Source organism: Garra rufa, chromosome 8, assembly GCF_049309525.1.
Source record: "Garra rufa chromosome 8, GarRuf1.0, whole genome shotgun sequence".
In the NCBI taxonomy this organism is placed as follows: domain Eukaryota; kingdom Metazoa; phylum Chordata; class Actinopteri; order Cypriniformes; family Cyprinidae; genus Garra; species Garra rufa.
In genome coordinates, this window is record NC_133368.1 from 23,835,102 (window position 1) to 23,852,400 (window position 17,299).

Below are 17,299 nucleotides of genomic sequence, written 5' to 3' on the forward strand. Positions count from 1 at the left end.
TGTACGTATCTCTATTGAGAGACGGGGTGTTTTGGAATGTCAGGGGAGAGGGGGACAGGAAGTCCGAAAAACCATGTGAGTCACGCTGGACGCATCATGTGCCATGCCAGCTTTATTTCAGAAGACTGGAGGTTTGTTTCTTAGGTGCTTTGAGACAGAGAGCGTTTTCTTCTCTCTGGATGCGTAAGACGCAGATCTCGACAAAAGCGGTCCATACAATTAGCGTCTGGTGATTATCATGTGATGGTCATGTTAAAATTTTATGGCTGGGAGGAGGATTCTTTTTGATTAACAGAAATGTGAACACTTCTGTTTGGGTGCTTTGTTCCGCATTCCTACACATTCCCCCTTTTGGCTGGCGATGTTTCTGGTGTGAACATCGGCAGGCACTGGAACAAGAGGCAGAGAGAGAGAACAAGGCACACACAAGACACAAACAAAATCTCCATCACTAGCCGAAGTCTGGTGCAGGGATTTAGTTATTTGGCCTGGTTCAGTTAGAGGCACTTGCAATAACGTAGGGCCGCATCGGTTAGAATTATTGTTAATTTGGCTGTCTTGATTGACCGGAGTATCGGGAGTTCAACGAGGCGGTGTAGACGTGTGCTCGATCAGGTGCTACGTCAGACAGTGCTTGGGATCGTATTCAAGGCGGGCTATCCATTAAGGAGTCTCTTTCTCGTAGCGCATGGGCCATGGGAGTAACTAGGCGTTGCGTTTGAGCGTAACCGTTTTGGTATGACTGTGAACCGTTCGTTAAGATTTATGACGTTGCTAAATCGTAATTCAGCTTGGAGTTTGTTCGCATGTCGTTTTAAGGTGGCTAGGTTTAGAATGTTAAACAGAGTGCCTACAGCCGCACCAGCCCCAGCAGAGCGCCCAATAATCGTTTGGGACGCCGGTTGTACCCGCTTAATTCAGCCTGGGTTACGATCATTTTCTGTAATTAGCGCAGCATGTGGTTCACATCTGCCTGCATGTGGGCAAGGGCTTCCCGTGTCTGACGGGTGTCGGCCCAAGACTTTTGGGGGCTGATAGGGTGTAGTTTGGTCTGGAAAACATCATAGGGTCGAATCGGCCATACACCTTTAGAGGTAGACTTTGCGGTTAGCTATTGGTAATCCTGATTACGCAGAGAAACAGGGCGGTGAATCATAACATCTACCTGGAGATAGAAAATAACAATGGGACAGTTAATCACGAAGATCATGGTTTGGCGGGGTCGCCTATATCGTTAACGTTTCTGGCAGTGATTTGCAAATAATTTGGTGTACTGAGTCAATCTCCTCTTAAGCGGCCTAGACTTCAAAGAAAAGTTAGGTAAGTTTCTGATAAGGGCTAGAAGGAAGGGACACATAGAGAAAGGGAGAAAAAGGAAAACACGAAGAGACACAATGACACTGACTGAGGTTAGACAGTAAGGATAAGTGTCACATGTGTGGAGCAGCTCCTCTCTGCTGGGTGGAGGTTGGTCCTAGCAGTGCGGCAGAGGAGAATGTTTAGGTGATTTGTGTTGTGTTTAGGAAGTTAGCTGTGTGTTCACCTAGAAGGATAGAAATCATGTTAGTGTGAGGCATAGTCATGAATTGTCGGTCTGTGTCAGTGGGTTTGGTCTTCCCCCTTTTTCTGTTAGTTGGAACCCCAATGTCTCTTTATCTGCTTTTGGTGAACCCATCGAAGAACTGGCTCGCTGCGCCCTTGTTCGATTCTGGTTCGGTCGGTAACAGGCGAGAGCTTGTGGGATTGCTATCAGTGGGGTACGGACTTTCTCTGACTGGCGATAGGGAGTGTTCTGCCAAGGATGGCGGAACCGTAATACCACACTTTGTTTCCAACACTGAGTTCCTTGTGCGAAGGAGATAGCATGCATGGGGCTTTACATCCACATGTCTCTATATTTCCTGCATCATTTCTTTCAATTTTGAGTTATGCATGGTGGCTTGGGTTTCTTGGTTGAAGCTGGCAACACATCAGGCATCCTTCTATGTAATCTGCCACATCTTGTTGTATGCCAGGCTACTGTGCCACCTGTTTGAATGGGTAGTCGGTGGTTTTGGCACCACAGTGCACTGCGCATGGTGCATCGTATGCATGCCTAAGCCTCATCCCCCTTTGGCTCTGAGGGACTACAAGCTTTGGCGCAGTTAGGGGCTCAGAGACATATGTGAAGGCACCATTTTGCAGATGCAGCATGTTCTTAATGGATTGGAGGGTGCGGAGGTCTGAAGACGTGGATTAGTCAAGTGTAGAACTGGTAGGAGAGTAAAGTTCAAAGATGTGAGCAGAAATGGGCAGGTCTGCTGATGTGGGAGGAGGAGGGGTTTTCAGGCCAATGTTATGTTGGTGGCGGGTAAGAGCTGTAGCCATCGGGATGGGTGGGAGGGCATGAAATGTATTGAATGGTTGTGATGGGCAAGGGTCGCTGTTGAGCCGGACCACGCCCGCTTTCAGATTGCCCTGGTGATTGTCTGGGCAGTCATGGACTTACGCTGTGGGCATCAGTTTCATTGGGCCACAGTCCGGGACGTCCTTTGCAAAAGAGTCCCTGTACTCATGTAGAATTTCTTTAAGTCTTTGGTGATCTGCTTTCTTGAGTCTGGTGTCCTTTGGTAGGCTTTGGTGTCTGTGCTTCGTTGCTTTGAAGAGATTCAGGCTGCCGGCTGAGTTTTCCTGCCCAGGGGCTAGCACTGCGACAGATACTAAAGTGTCTTGGACATTTATGGCAGTTCTGAGTTGAGGGGGACCTGAGTCCCACGCTTGCAGTGAGCAGAGGGAAGGGCCTTGTTCTTTGCTGCTTGGCGTTGAACTTGAGCTTGGCCTTGACTTTGACACTGCATCGTCACTAAGCAAATTGAAGGCAACGTCTGTGGCTTGACACTGCGACTCATTGGAGACTACTGACTGGAAGGGCAATGGCTCATGGACTTGCGTCCACAACTTCAGGTGTTTAAAGTCTATCAAGGGTTTGAAGCGATTTAGCAGATCTTTTCCTATGAGGAGCGGATAGTTGTTTAGAGGTGAGATGTAGACTGGGTGGATGAGATTCATCGGTCCCACTGTTAGGTGAATTGGGGCCACATGTTTCAGCTGTAGGCCCATGTTTAAGTATGTTTGCAGGTTCAGTTCGCACCTTTGGAGTTTGAAAGTTCCATCAGTTATAGTTCTTTGAATTTTCTCAAGGAGTTCAGTTGACATTAGAGTGATGTCGGCTCCTGTGTCTAGAAGGGCTTCCACTTTGACATGACCCTCGATGGTGATGGGAAGGTAAAACTTTCTCGTTGTACCTTTCTCGGTGAGATCGCCTAGGAGTTGAGGGGCTGGAGTTTGAGATGAGATAGGTACGAGTTCAGGACTGATTCTGAGTTCTTCAGAGGAGTGGCAGACGACCAGGACAGCACTTTCAGGTGATTGAGTTGTTATATCAGCAGGTGTTTGTTGGAAGCTTCTGTGATCTGACGTGTCATGTGTTGAGTCAGTTTCTGTCTCTTGCTCTGGATGTTTAAAGAAGCTTTCTTGTCCATCTGAAGTTATGACAGTTACAGTGTTCTTGGGGTAAGGAGAAGAGGTGCTGTTCTGTGTGGTTTGTTGGACCAGGTGGTCGTTGCCTTCTTGTCTGGCCGCTAGTCAGGCCGCAGTGGGTTTCTCTTTCTTTTCCCACTTCCTATCCTCCTTTTTGCGTTTGAAGAACTCTTGCATCATCATTTTCATCAGTTCTTGTGAATCAAAACACGGCAATGTCTCTTCTTCATGTGTAGATTCAGCTTGAGCTTGATCAGTGTGGGATCTTTGTAAGTTCTTTCGTCGATTTGTTGGAATGGTTGCATTAGATTCCCACAAGCCATTTCTTGAGCTTCCTGATGAGGTTGGCTGGCTCCATGATCTCTCCCATCGATTCTCACAAGGTCTTGGATGGTACCAGGATTTTTCCCAGTAGCGTTCAGGTGAGTGTTGTCGTCCGCGTGGTCCATCCCAGCGGTTGTTTCTTTGTGTAGGTCGGGCGCCAAAGTGAAAGTCACGTTCTCTGTTGAATGAGGATGGTCTCCATTCTCTAGGAGGTGGCTTGAAGCTTTCTTGGTGTTGGGCGCCCTCTAGGGTCATTTCTTGACACTGTGTGTTGAAATCAAGAACTGCAGTAGACTTGGTGCCTTTTTCTGACGCCATCTTTTGCTTGCCGTAGGCTTTGTGCGCCAGGTCTCGCAGCTGTTGAGACGTCATTGTTTGTGGGCATGCAAGGACGCCAAGGTGGTGGCTTACCGCAGGATGGAGATTTCTCAGAAAGAGAGTCTTAAAGTTCATGTCCTGCTCCATGTCAGGTTCATTGCGAGCTCCGAAGTATGCTTCTCTAAGCCGGCTATAGTATGCCTGGGAGGATTCATGACGACCCTGTTTTGTCTCCAGGGCGGCCACCAGTCCTTGCTCTGATTCTGGGACTGCGAATTCTTTGACGAGGGCTTGGCGGAGTGATTGGTAGTCAGCCTTTGTGTGAGACGGCTGTCGGTCCAGGAAGCTCCGTACCTCAGGGCTGGATCTCATTCGCAGAAGGTAAAGTCTGTCTTTGTCAGTAACGTTAGGTCTCATTTCTAAGTGAAAATCGACATCATTCAAGTAAGAGTGGACGTCTTGACCATCTGGCACACTCGGGGTGAATTTGCTGATGTTTCGGGCCAGCTTGTCAAGGTCTTTGAGGTCCATGCCATGTGATGGGTTATGGCTGGCCTTGGGGAGTTCTCGTAGCTTGGGTGTGAGGTAGGTTTCTTCAGAGGGAGCTGGTGAGGGTTTCAAAGTTGCTCCCTCCGCCTTTTTCTCACGTGACGTTTCAGGAACATGGGACCCGGGCCTGCTTGGCAGGGGTGAGGGCGGGGCCCGTTGCGTCCTGGTTGGCTCAGGGCGCAGTTCATAAGCATGTCTGAGTTCATTTTTGACACTGTCAAATACCTCTTTCATGTCGTCAAGTTGTTGAGTGAGGTAACTTATCTCAGTTCTTGCCTCGTTCAGATGTGTTTCGAGGGCTTTAATTCTGCTGTTCTTGTCTCTGAAGTCCAGCCTTGCCTTTTCCAGTAGCTGCTCGGCGTACTGTAACTCGCCGCTGAGTTCGGCGCGGGCTGACTTTGCTTGCTCCATTTCTTGTGTGTTGTTAGCAAGAGTTTCTTGTAGTCTAGCAATCTCCTCAGTTGCTCTGGGATCCGTCTCGTTGGACCCTTCCCGTCGATCTTGAGCCTCCAGCTCTAGCTGCTCGATGCGTCGCTGTGCGCGTTTCAGCTCCTGCTGGAGATAGGCGGCTTGTCTGTCGCTCTGTTTGAGGGAGGCGATGAGGGTGTGACTCAGGGAGCCAGTGATCTTTGCTAGCTCTTTGTGTCCGTAGCTCTGACCTGGATCATGTTTCATGATGCCTGTTATGTTGTTGTCCAGTTGGTCTTGTGTCTGGTGTTTGACAGCTTCGGCGGCTTTGGGTAAGAGGCTGTCCGTCACGGCGCTTAGCCAGATTTCCAAGTCCTCCCAGTGACCAACGGGGTCTGTTGGGCGAGGCATGTTTTGATGCCGTGAGGAAAGACCAGACCACTGACTGACACAGACCTGTAGAAAGAAGAACAAACAAACAAAACAAACAAACAAAACCAAAACAGTGGTGTGAGTGTGGTGGTGTCGGGTGTAAGTGGGTTTTGGGTGTGTTGTGTTGAGGTGAGCGTGGTTCTCCCCGCAGGTGGTTCACTGGTGTGCACGCCTCCAGCTTGCGTCGCTGTGGAGGCGGCGAGGGGGTACCCACGGGTGTTGTAGCTAGAACAGAGAGAGGAAAGAGGAACAAACACCCACAGCAAAGAATGGTGTAGTCGTCGGCTGCTTCCCCCTTTTTCTAAAGAGAAGAGAGAAAAGAGACGACAACAAAAGGAACACTTTGGGAAGAAGGTAGAAAGAGAGAGATTGGGAGAGAGAGGGAAAGTGAAATACACCTTTCTGGCCCCAGAATGAGTACAGTCAAGTTTTTTTTTTTTCTCAACTTGATGTATGCTTCTAGATACGGTGCTCAGAAATGGGAATTTCAACACCCCAGGACTATGATTGTTATTATAATCCCCTCCGGGATGAGGGAATATACAATAACAATGACAGTATTGGCTTTGCAGCTGGTAGGATTGACACTGTACACCAATCAGAGCGTTTCTGGAAACGGGTCCACGACTGGCGCCTATCAGTCCTCGCTGGATTCGTTGGGACCTTGGCTGTAGGGTTCCACGATGAGAGGGGAAAGTGAGAGTTAGACACAAGTTTAATTGGCGTTTTGAAATTGTATGAACATTGATTAAATGTCTTTTAAACAACCAAAATTCTCTGCTTTTATGATTCTCACAGGCACAATCGAGGAAATAGCAGCAGTAGTCAAATCAAGAGGAGGACAGCTAGGTGAAAGAGAGAGAGAGTGAGGAGAGAGACAACCAATTGGAAATGAGGTTTCACTCCCAAGTCAGGGAATATGACAAGACTTGATAGGACAATTAAAGCCTTGGTTTGCAAATTAAAATTGATGTTTCAATTCAGTAATGATTGTGGCAGAACTCAAACTGTAACGCTTTGTTAAAGTTTTAGTCAGCAGTTGTAATCAAATGAATCAGCACAAACCATTGAGGTATGGTAAAAGGAACAACTATCGATTGTAAAAAAAAAAAAAAGAAAGAGTCGTTTTCAAATAAATAATGATTGTTCCTGGTTATAATTTAGAAGTTTTCATTAAAAATTGGTCAAGGAAATGACCATTTCTCTATTCAACGTGTATCATTGCCGTCTGAAAAGGGGAAATGTGATTATGATTAAACTTAATTTAAATCAAAAATTCAAATCAAAAATTAAAATTAGAGATTAAATTTTTAAATTTAAAAAAAAAAATTAACATAAAATTTCAACTTGGCAATGAAAGTTGGTGACCAAATTTTTAATGATGCCTCCTTAAAATTGACTACAAATAATCAATGTTAAATCAATCACAGAAATTGCGGTGTGGCAAGGAGATGTGATTATTTATTAAGATTGATCAAAGTATTCAAATTAATCAGCTTAAAAATAGTATTTGATCATAAAGCTTGTAACAGTTTAATCTGGCAATGCAAACAGTCAAAAAGGAGAGAGCCTTAAATTGAAACAATAAAATGTTTTAATTTGAGATTTATGATAGGGCTTTAATGGTTTGTTACAATCGCATCAAAAAGAGATTTAAGTTTAAAATTGTCAATATTCCTGTCACATGGGAGGAGGGAAGAAATACAAGGAATAGTGTACAGAGATATGAAGTAAAGAGGTTTGCAGAATGAGCGTTAAAGTTCAAAGCTTGTGATTGAGTCACCCAAACAACGTTACACACACTGAGTTCAAACACAATGGATCACCCTAACCGATTGCGTGCTTACTGCTATTTTTTCAAGGCTAATGGTTTTACATAGGCTTCAATGCACACGCGTTAGCTTTAGCTAGGTTAGCTATATACGAAACTCTGCCCCGGAAAAGGTATGTTAGGATTTCCTGGGTCACAGCGTTTCTACGGCAACCACCAGCGTGTGGTTCAGCAGTCTTAAATACAATGCATGAAATGACAGGACATTTCGGAATTGCAAAGCAAATAAGCACTATTTAGATTCTTATCTTTTAGAACCGTCCCAACTCGTTAGAGTGAGGCACATTTATCCACAGATTTACTGCGATTAATACAACATATTTCACAGGTCTCGGCGGACCTTAATTCTGTGCTTGTCTGTTTAAACAACACCACAGCACATATGGACTCAGCCACACAATTTTATTCGATCAAGATCTCAAAATTTCTCCCATAAAGCAACGTGTGGGTGCTCGCGCTGAGCGCCACGTCTTAACTTCACTAACGTTAGTTTTAAGTGAATACTTGGTAAAAGAGCATTAGGTCGCGAGCCTAAAGATCTTAAACCGGGAGTCAGCTTAAGTTTTCACTCTGGAACACGCAGTGTAAAACACTAGCTGCAAGGCCTTTTGACAGAGAGGAAAAACAAGGAACACGCTCGTTTTTCTTCTTTTCTTTGTCTCAATTTCTAAAACTTTACTGCAGTTTAAATTCTTTACACAACAACTCAAAGTTACGCTTTCATTCATTCCAGACTGGCAGCCACAATAAAGCATACAGTACACAATAAACTGTTTCTCTGTCTTTGAACTATTTCTACCGGATAAAATAGAACAAAATACCATATAGAATGACTTGTTTTATGTTCAAATAGTTAGATGTGTTCGCGTTTTATCTCCACCATCTGTAAGGATTTATTAGCTCAAATTTATAATGATTCAAATAAGGAATCGAATCGAAAGATTCGAAACTTGATTAAATTGATTCAGAATTAATAGATTACACTTCTTAACCATTCGTCCAGCAAAGTGGTCAATTCAGCATAATGTATTAACTCAAAAGGTTTATATTATGTTCCTGGCCAAGATCACAAATAAACCAAAATATTACGTTAGGAAATTTTAAAGCTGAGGTAGCTTGATCTAAACACAGATAGAACTTTTGTGAACATAAAGTCAAGACACTTCTTTTAATGAAACAATGATTTATTGAACTACTCTAAGACACAACGCTAATCTACTAAACACAAATAAACACACACACACACACACATTCACACTCACACTCATACAGTTCCGGGGATGAGAAATTACTGAGTTGAGGAGAACCCCAAATGTTCTAGTATCTTAACTAGTTCTTAGATCGCAACCTTAGAAAATCACAAAAGCAGAGACTTAGCTTTTAACTACTTAGGGAGTATTTTGCACCAGTTTCAGCGAAGTAAACAGAGATCTTGTTACTTGCGTTTGTGCCGGGAACGGGGGTTCCGGGGGCTCGTCTGAGTGAAAGTTCTGGTTGGTTGCTGGTCGATGACGTAGTTTGGGAAATCCCTCGACGTGGAGGAGTGGTTTTCTGGAGCCGATCTTTCGGTTGCCTGGTTACGCAGGTTGATGCGCTGGAAGTTCTTTTGAGTCGGCGTTGCGAGACTTGGAAAAGTTCGGCAGTCACGAAACTTCAGTTCTGTAGAGTTTTGATGGCACCGTTGCGTGCTTGGTCGAGTGGTCGAGCGCAGATGGAAAAGCACTCAAACCACAAGAGGCGAAAGGCGTGAGGCGAGAGCTGAGAGCTCTGAGTTCGCTGAGTTCTTGCTGAGTTCGCTTAGTTCGCTCCGTTCTGTTAGGAACATGAAGTTTTAAACGGGCCGCTAGGGCACGTCCCACGATGCTGGGATCCAATGGCATTGCTGAAGGGGCGGGTCACGCCACCCCCTTTTCGTCCTGTAATTCCTTCTGGTACGTAACTTATTAGGATATGGATTTCTCTGCAATTTTTGTTATTAACTTCAATAAACTATTTAAAGTATAAAAAAGAAAGTATAACAAAGTATACACAATCATTTTCTCATTCATTCAGACAAACTGCATCCATCATGATATTTCATCGCATATTACCCCATGGTAAATTGCTTGCATGCTAAAACATTTGTCACTGCTAAAGGCATATAAATGCATAGATTAAACTCCAACGATCACATAAAACACATTGAGCATATAAATGAAAACATATGATACTGTTTATAAGCTGATTGTTTCTTAAAGATTGTCTCTGCAGTGTACGTATCTCTATTGAGAGACGGGGTGTTTTGGAATGTCAGGGGAGAGGGGGACAGGAAGTCCGAAAAACCATGTGAGTCACGCTGGACGCATCATGTGCCATGCCAGCTTTATTTCAGAAGACTGGAGGTTTGTTTCTTAGGTGCTTTGAGACAGAGAGCGTTTTCTTCTCTCTGGATGCGTAAGACGCAGATCTCGACAAAAGCGGTCCATACAATTAGCGTCTGGTGATTATCATGTGATGGTCATGTTAAAATTTTATGGCTGGGAGGAGGATTCTTTTTGATTAACAGAAATGTGAACACTTCTGTTTGGGTGCTTTGTTCCGCATTCCTACATACCGTTGCTCTCGGATTTCATCAAAATATCTTAATTTGTGTTCTTCAAGGTCTTACAAGTTTGGAATAATTTTAGGGTGAGGAATTAATGACAGAATTTTCTTTTTTGGGTGAACAACCCCTTGACTAGTGTATTATTAGCATATTACTAGCATACTGGCTGTGTATTAGCGCTTATAAAGCACATATTAATGCCTTACTCTGCATGACCATATTCATATTCCCTAAATACTTCCCAATACCTAAACTTAACAACTTCCTTACTAACTGTTAATAAACAGTAACTTAGAGTTTGTTGAGGCAAATGTTATAGTTAACAGTGAGAATAGGACCTTAAAATAAAGTATGACCAACTTTGTTTTATTTCTACTTTTGAAAAATATTTTTTCATTTTTTCATTTTCATCATTTCATGAGAGAGCTAAGAAAAGAAAAGAAAACGCACTGGACAAGAAGGATCACAGAAGCATCTTAGATCCGATAGCAGTTGACAGAGCACATTTCCACAGTCTTGGTAACAGGGACAATAAAATAGTTGTGACACAGTATATAAGGTGATAACATTACCCATAATTCTTGCTGGAGATCTTCACATGCCCTCTGTCCTTTGTCCTTTTCTAGTCACACAGTATTTTTTGGTGTTGAATTAAGGTGACACAGATAATTCATTGCATGACAGCAGCAGTTTCGCTTTCCTCTAAATGAAGGTCGTTTGATGACTTTCTTTGATGATAGCTTTCCAAAACTGAACAAAGATGTCCAAATATCAAACACTTATCCGGCTGTGTTAGCTAGATAAATAAAAATGCCCCTTTAATGATACCGGGATCCCTAAAATGGTTCAATTGTTGCATGAAAAAGGCATTTATAAAAAGGACCCTCAGTTAACGCCTTCATTATTCCGTGGCATGATCCGTGTATTAAACTCGAATGAATGTGTGCTTTGCAGATAAATGCTGCATGAAGAATCTCAGTTCAGCTGTCGGTGTTAATCAACCTCAGACACTTAAAGAATTCACATGCAAATCCCATGGCAAATCTGAACCGTAGAGCTTTGATATGATGAATCTATAAGCATTGGTCTGACTAATATACACTGGATCTCGAGTGCCGAAAATCACCTTGAAGGAAGAGCATAAATGTTCTTTTAATTATACATGATTTGATGGCTAGTGCTCACTGGTAGTGCGGTGATTGCACCTAACAGCTCAGATTAACTTGAGCTGCATATCACATAATAGGCAAAATACTAATGCTAATCAGCCAACTGCTGTGACAGTTGTGAACTCAAGCTGAACCTGAGAATGGTGCAATGCTAGATAAGTGTCATTACCAAGACTGCAAGATTGCTACGTCCAGACCACACTCCTCATGCTCACAGTATCCTTACTTGACCAAACGAAGCAGTTGGTATTATTATAATCAAAAATAGGTCATTATGTTCAATGCTGGCTTCTCTAATCTAAAAAAAGGAGGCATTAGTTTTCTATCTATTTATTAAAATCAATCTTTCATTCGTTTTTCTGTAGGCTATAGGGTTTTACATCATTATAAGTGCCATTGTACAGTAATGAACTAGATCACAGATAAAGAGGTTTCTGCAAAGCAACTGTACAAACATGCATTCGATTTTGTGTTTTGGTCTATCAAAAAGTCATATTTTTAAAAGACAACAAAAGGACTTAATTACATTTAAAATTAATAATTAGATTAAATGCACTTATTGTGTACATACATGTTTTTACATAGTGTTTATATTTTTTAAATACCTGCATGTAATTATGTAATGAATCTGTCATTAATTTCTGTAATTACATTATTATTGCACAATTGACCCATCCCTTACACCTTAAATCTACCCATACCACCAAACCTGTCTCTAACCTTACCCATATATCACCTCAATAGCAGCAAAAGTGTTTTGCAATACATTTTGAACACAATAAGTATTGTATTATTTGTTGATGTAAGTACATAGTAGTTAAGGCCACCTAATGTAAAGTCAGCAAAGAAAATGGTTAAATGTTTTGGAACAATGGGTCACACTCACAGCAATGTTCAAATGGGTAATTGGGAATTAAAACATAGCAGATGCTTTCTTTCAGGCCAGATGCCTTTTTGAGCATCTAAAGACAAACTTCATTAACTTTCTGAGTCTTTAACATTTTCAGTTTGTGTAAGGAGAAACAAAAATTCTACTTTTTTACTTTAGGAAGCTGAACCTCCAGAAAAGAGAGCAATTTTGCTTTCACTGAATAAGTCATGTGAAAATTGACCCTTCACAAAGATCCTTCCCCCTTTGTTGCTATGTTCGACAAACAATGCTGCTGTCACACTAAATATCATGTTCTCACACAGTAAAAAATAAGTAATGGAGCAAAGAGAAAACTGACAAAGCGCCAACAGACACTTCTGGTAAGTTACTTCTGGTAAGAACGTCTCAGCTTTTAAATTTTGAAATTTTTTAAAAGAAATTCAAACAGTAAATACTGTTTTTATGGTCCTTTAATGTGTCATGACAGATCACTGTATTGCCTCAGTTCAAACGGCATGTGAACTGATTGTCTTTTCATTTTTACCTAAAGCATGAAATAAACATGAGTGAACATTGGAACGTATTTTATTTCAAACGCAGAATAACATCAATACACGCAATATTTCAAGTTTAAGTTCACCGAAGTTAATCTACTCTCCTGTCTGATTTGTCTGTTGGACAAAATGGCGGATTCGGCTTTATACTGTAATTGGTCAGTCAAGCTCTTTGCAAAGGGTCAATTGAGAACCACCACTTCTGTTAACCAATGTGTAATACAGAACCAAGTATGGGCAGCAGTTGATTTTTTTGTCGTTATGTCATTCAGACATTAGATTTAAACATCAGTAAAACGCTTGATTCGCTGAGTTCATCGTCTGTGCTGGGAGCTGTTGAGCCCCATTAACTTGCTCGATTAAAACCTCAAAAGAGAAAGGTTCTCCTGTAAGAACTGTGCTAATATCTTTAGAGACGCCAGTCATTTTATTACATAAGTATCTCATTTAGAACTTCAGTTTAAAGCTGAAATATGCTGCACAACTTCTGCACACAATTTGCAGTCTGGACAAGTCAAGACTAGTCGCTGAAAGTCTGGAGATTTTGAGAAGTCAGAGTTGACAGATTTCACAGAAAACGTTGTAGTGTATGATGGGCACAGATTTTTTGCTTTAGATTATCATTCTATCGAGATCAGACATGTATGATGTTTTAAACCAATTTTAGAACACATATTGTTCTTATTTGTCATGCATCTCCTAGCAACGAGGCACATGTTTCTGTGTGAGTTTTTAGTTTCTTGCATTGTATGCACTGCAGGAAAGTCTAGTAGTGTGTGATCCTCATTCATTTTGTGTATGATGTCTAGTTTTGCTTTTTAATTTTACAAAATCGGCTAATGTATCATGATTTAAAAGTTGTTAATACTTTAAATGTTGTGCCTTGGGTTACATTAATTGCTTTTTGCTCTTTTACTTGATGTGAATTTGGATTGTAAGATTGCAAATATGTGATCCTGGACCACGAAACCAGTCATTAGGGTACATTTTTTGAAATTGAGATTTATACATCATCTGAAAGCTGAATTAATAAGCTTTCCATTGAAAGCTTATGGTTTGTTAGGATAGGACAATATTTGGGCGAGATACAACTATTTGAAAATCTGAAATCTGAGGGTGCAAAAATAATCAAAATAATGAGAACTGCCTTTGAAGTTGTCCAAATGAAGTTCTTAGCAATGCATATTACTAATCGAAAATTAAGTTTTGATATATTAACAAAAATGTACAAAATAGGAAATTTACTAAATATCTTCATGGAACATGATCCTTACTTAATATCCTAATGATTTTTGGCATAAAAGACAAATCGATCATTTTGACCCAAACAATGTATTGTTGGCTATTACTACAAATATACCCATGCTACAAAAGCAATGACTGCATTTATTGTGTTTCGTCTGCTGAAAATTATTATATTCAGTGGCTTCTCCAATTTTCTTTGTGATATTTAGTGCCAGTTTATCAGGAAGTGACCATTTTGTTTTCTATGACTCGTCGGATGGGAACAGCGCTTATTCGCAAATGTTTTTAAAACATTTGCAACTTTGGATAGAAACCTGGCTACTAAATGTTAATAACATTTAATGTGAAAAGACTCTCCAGTTATTGTTCTGTGAACTTTTTTATTTGTTATTTAACTTTTGAGTGAAATGAGAATATCTTCAGTGGGTGTTTCATACAAAATCTCATATGTCCATAGGATCATATGTGGCTGATTTTGATGGCAGAAGCTCTTTGCTCTACCGATTCAACCAGAAGTCTATGAGCACGGTGAAAGATGTTATATCGCTACGATTTAAGAGTCGACAGACAGAAGGTGTTTTACTGCATGGGGAAGGCCAGCGAGGAGATTATATCACTCTGGAGCTTCATCGTGGCAGGCTGGCCTTGCATCTAAACCTGGGTGAGTTACAGTACTGGGGGAAGCTAGCAACTTCAAAGGGTTGAAGGATTCAAGTATTCAATATTTAACCATAGTTACTTTGGAGTGGAGGCAGAGTATTGATGGAATTCATAAGAATGCATTATTAAATAATATATTAATACATATGCTAATGAATGTATGCTGTGCTAGTAGCATATGACTCATGAGAAACCTCTTCTAATTGGCAGATGACAGCAGGGTGAGATCCAGCAGTGCTCGCATGGTGGTCACTCTAGGAAGTCTCCTGGATGATCTGCACTGGCATTCTGTTCTGATCGAACGCTTTAACAAGCAGGTCAACTTTACTTTGGACAGACACACTCAGCACTTCAGGACCAAGGGTGATGGAGACTCTCTAGAGGTCGACTATGAGGTTGGTAACTCTGTAAACTCTACACCTGTGGAATTTGTCTGGTGGAGACAAAAGTTTGTGCTTTTAAATGGTCTTTATAAAAATAAATTAAAGTAAAGTTTCCCTGATTTAATACTAATACTGATTTAATAATAATTGTATTATGATCATTTTATTTTATTTTATTACTACCAGTGTTTACCACTGCTTAATATTTTTGTAAAATCCATGATTATTTTTATGAATAAAACATGCAAAAAACATAATTTATTTAAAATAGTAAAGACATTTATAATGTTACAAAAGAATTCTAGTACTTTTGATAAATTTAATATATCCTTGCTGAATAAAAAATATATAAGTTTATTTAAAAAAAAAAATCTTGCTTGGCCTAAACATTTCAAAGAAGTTTCTTATGCTCATCAAGTCTGCATTTATTTAATCAAAAATCCAGAAAAAAAGTAATATTGTGAAATATGTTTTCAATGTAAAATAGCTGTTTTCTATGTAAATATATTTTAAAATGTAATTTATTCCTGTGATGCAATGCTGATTTTTGCACTTTTAAGCTAATCTATTTGTGTGTATAGATAGATCTTACAGAAAAACTGTAAAAACAGTAATATTGTTAATTATTAGTATTTTAATTACATTTTACAATGTAATTTATTTTTAGCATCACTACTCCAGTCTTCGGTGTCACATTTATTATCAGAGTTGAAAGCATTTATTTAAAATTAAAATCTTTTGTAACAATATAAATTCCATTTGAAAGTTTGTGGTCAGTGAATTTGTATTCTTTCTTTTTTTGAAAGAAAGAAATACTTTCATTCACCAAGGTTGTGTTAAATTGATGAAAAGTGATAGCAAAGACTTATAATAAGATTTCTATGTTTAATAAATGCTGTTGTTTTTATCTTTTTATTCATCAAAGAATCCCCAAAAAATATTAAGCAGCACAACTGTTTCCAACATTGATAAAAAAAAGTAATAAATCACCATATTAGAATGATTTCTGAAAGATAACGTGGCACTGAAGACTGGAGTAATAGCTGTTGAAAATTCAGCTTTGCATGACAGGAATACATGTTTTTTCCCCCCTGTAGGATCAAGTAAATGCAGCCTTCATAAGCATGTAAGAGAATTATTTAAAAAAAAAAAAAACATTTAAAATGTTAATGATCCCAAACTTTTGGAATTGAATTAATTGAAATTGGAATTAATTAGTTATTAAATAAATTCCTTCTGTCCAATTATAATGAATTAATTGAACAAGTAATTGAATAAGTGATTGAACTAATTTGATAATAAGCCTGTTGAAGAGAGCAAAAAAATAAGATTCTCCAACCAACAGAAATCAGGTATTTGAGGTAAAAATATAACTAGCGCAGACAAAAAGATTTTCTGTATTACAGTATTCTCTTCATCACACAGTTTTGGTTTTCAGGGAGCCTAGGAAATGATTTTTAAATACCCATGAGGTGCTAGATTTCAAAACCACAAGAAAATACATTATTGATCATCGTGGGGAACATTTCAAGTTCATAAATCTACTGTGATGGAGTATCTGCATCCCCTTGTAGTCAGTTTCCCCAGCTCTCCAGTGGCTGTCCCAGAGCCAGGCTTACAACAGGAGTCAAAGGCTAACTGGAGCACAGCTGATGAGGTGCACCTGAAGTTAATAGCACTATAAAGGCAGCAGTTCACCTCACCTAAGAGAGATGCTACTCTTCTACGTAAGAGTAGTACAAGGTGTCCTCCAGATCCAGGAATGGCATGACATAGCTTGGTTGCCACTGAGACGATGACTGCCTGGCCACAGACTGACCTTTATTTCCCACAGCAGAAAGGGCACCGCAGTTGCCTTGTCATGCTTCCTAATTACATGATCGTCTTGTTCATTTATATATTTATTTCTAAATTTAAGCTTCTGTGTTGATACTGTTCTTGAGTGGAAACTTACTAGTGCCTTCTATAAAGGAATATCCCTGGACAGAATATTCCCAATGTCTTTTAAAAAAAATTATTGTGGATTTAAAAAAATCCAATAAAGATGTTCCAACAAAGAATCTCAAACATTCAAAACAGTTTGAAACTGTCCTGCGGCCGAGCAGAGTAGCAGAGCAGAGTAACTGATTGAAAAATAAATTCTGGACTGTATCCATAAATTTTATACAACCATGTCAGATTCTCCATACGTGAGATGGAGCTTAACAGAAAGAGGCTCAAACAGCATAACAATGATCCGACACAGAATCTACAACTAAATGGCTGAGTTAGAAGAAATTTCACATTTGAAAAAGCCAAGTCAGGTCCTGACCTTAAACCTACTGAAATGTTGTGGCATGACCTGAAGCAAATCATGTTTACAGCCCAAAATACCAAAGACTTCAGGCATTTTGTTTACCACAACAGTGTTCTAAGCTGGTTTCAAGACAATGTTCAGAAGTGGCATTTAATG

At 40.3% G+C, this 17,299-nt stretch overlaps 2 protein-coding genes across 2 annotated transcripts in view; one reads left to right on the plus strand and one right to left on the minus strand.

Annotated features, from left to right (window-relative positions):
- The window catches only part of LOC141340129 (contactin-associated protein-like 5), a 46,841-nt gene that overhangs the window by 21,923 nt on the left and 7,619 nt on the right, over positions 1-17,299 (plus strand). Inside the window, exons 6-7 of the mRNA XM_073845058.1 lie at positions 14,262-14,465; positions 14,675-14,859. Coding sequence (XP_073701159.1) covers positions 14,262-14,465; positions 14,675-14,859 — 389 coding nt within the window. The remainder of the gene's footprint in view (positions 1-14,261; positions 14,466-14,674; positions 14,860-17,299) is intronic.
- Positions 3,459-5,529, minus strand: LOC141340471 (uncharacterized). Its single transcript, XM_073845459.1, has 2 exons — positions 4,864-5,529; positions 3,459-4,803 (listed from the first exon to the last, which is right to left on the minus strand). The coding sequence occupies exons 1-2, from the start codon at positions 5,527-5,529 to the stop codon at positions 3,625-3,627; spliced, it is 1,845 nt and encodes a 614-aa protein (XP_073701560.1). The 3' UTR covers positions 3,459-3,624.

What these genes read in the sequence shown, in the direction of transcription:
- LOC141340471 (XM_073845459.1), bottom strand. Translation starts at nt 5,529, where the DNA reads ATGCCTCGCCCAACAGACCCCGTTGGTCACTGGGAGGACTTGGAAATC. An exon ending in AGCCAACCAGGACGCAACGG is followed by an intron (nt 4,804 to 4,863) that starts GCCCCGCCCTCA and finishes ACGTCACGTGAG; the next exon opens with AAAAAGGCGGAGGGAGCAAC.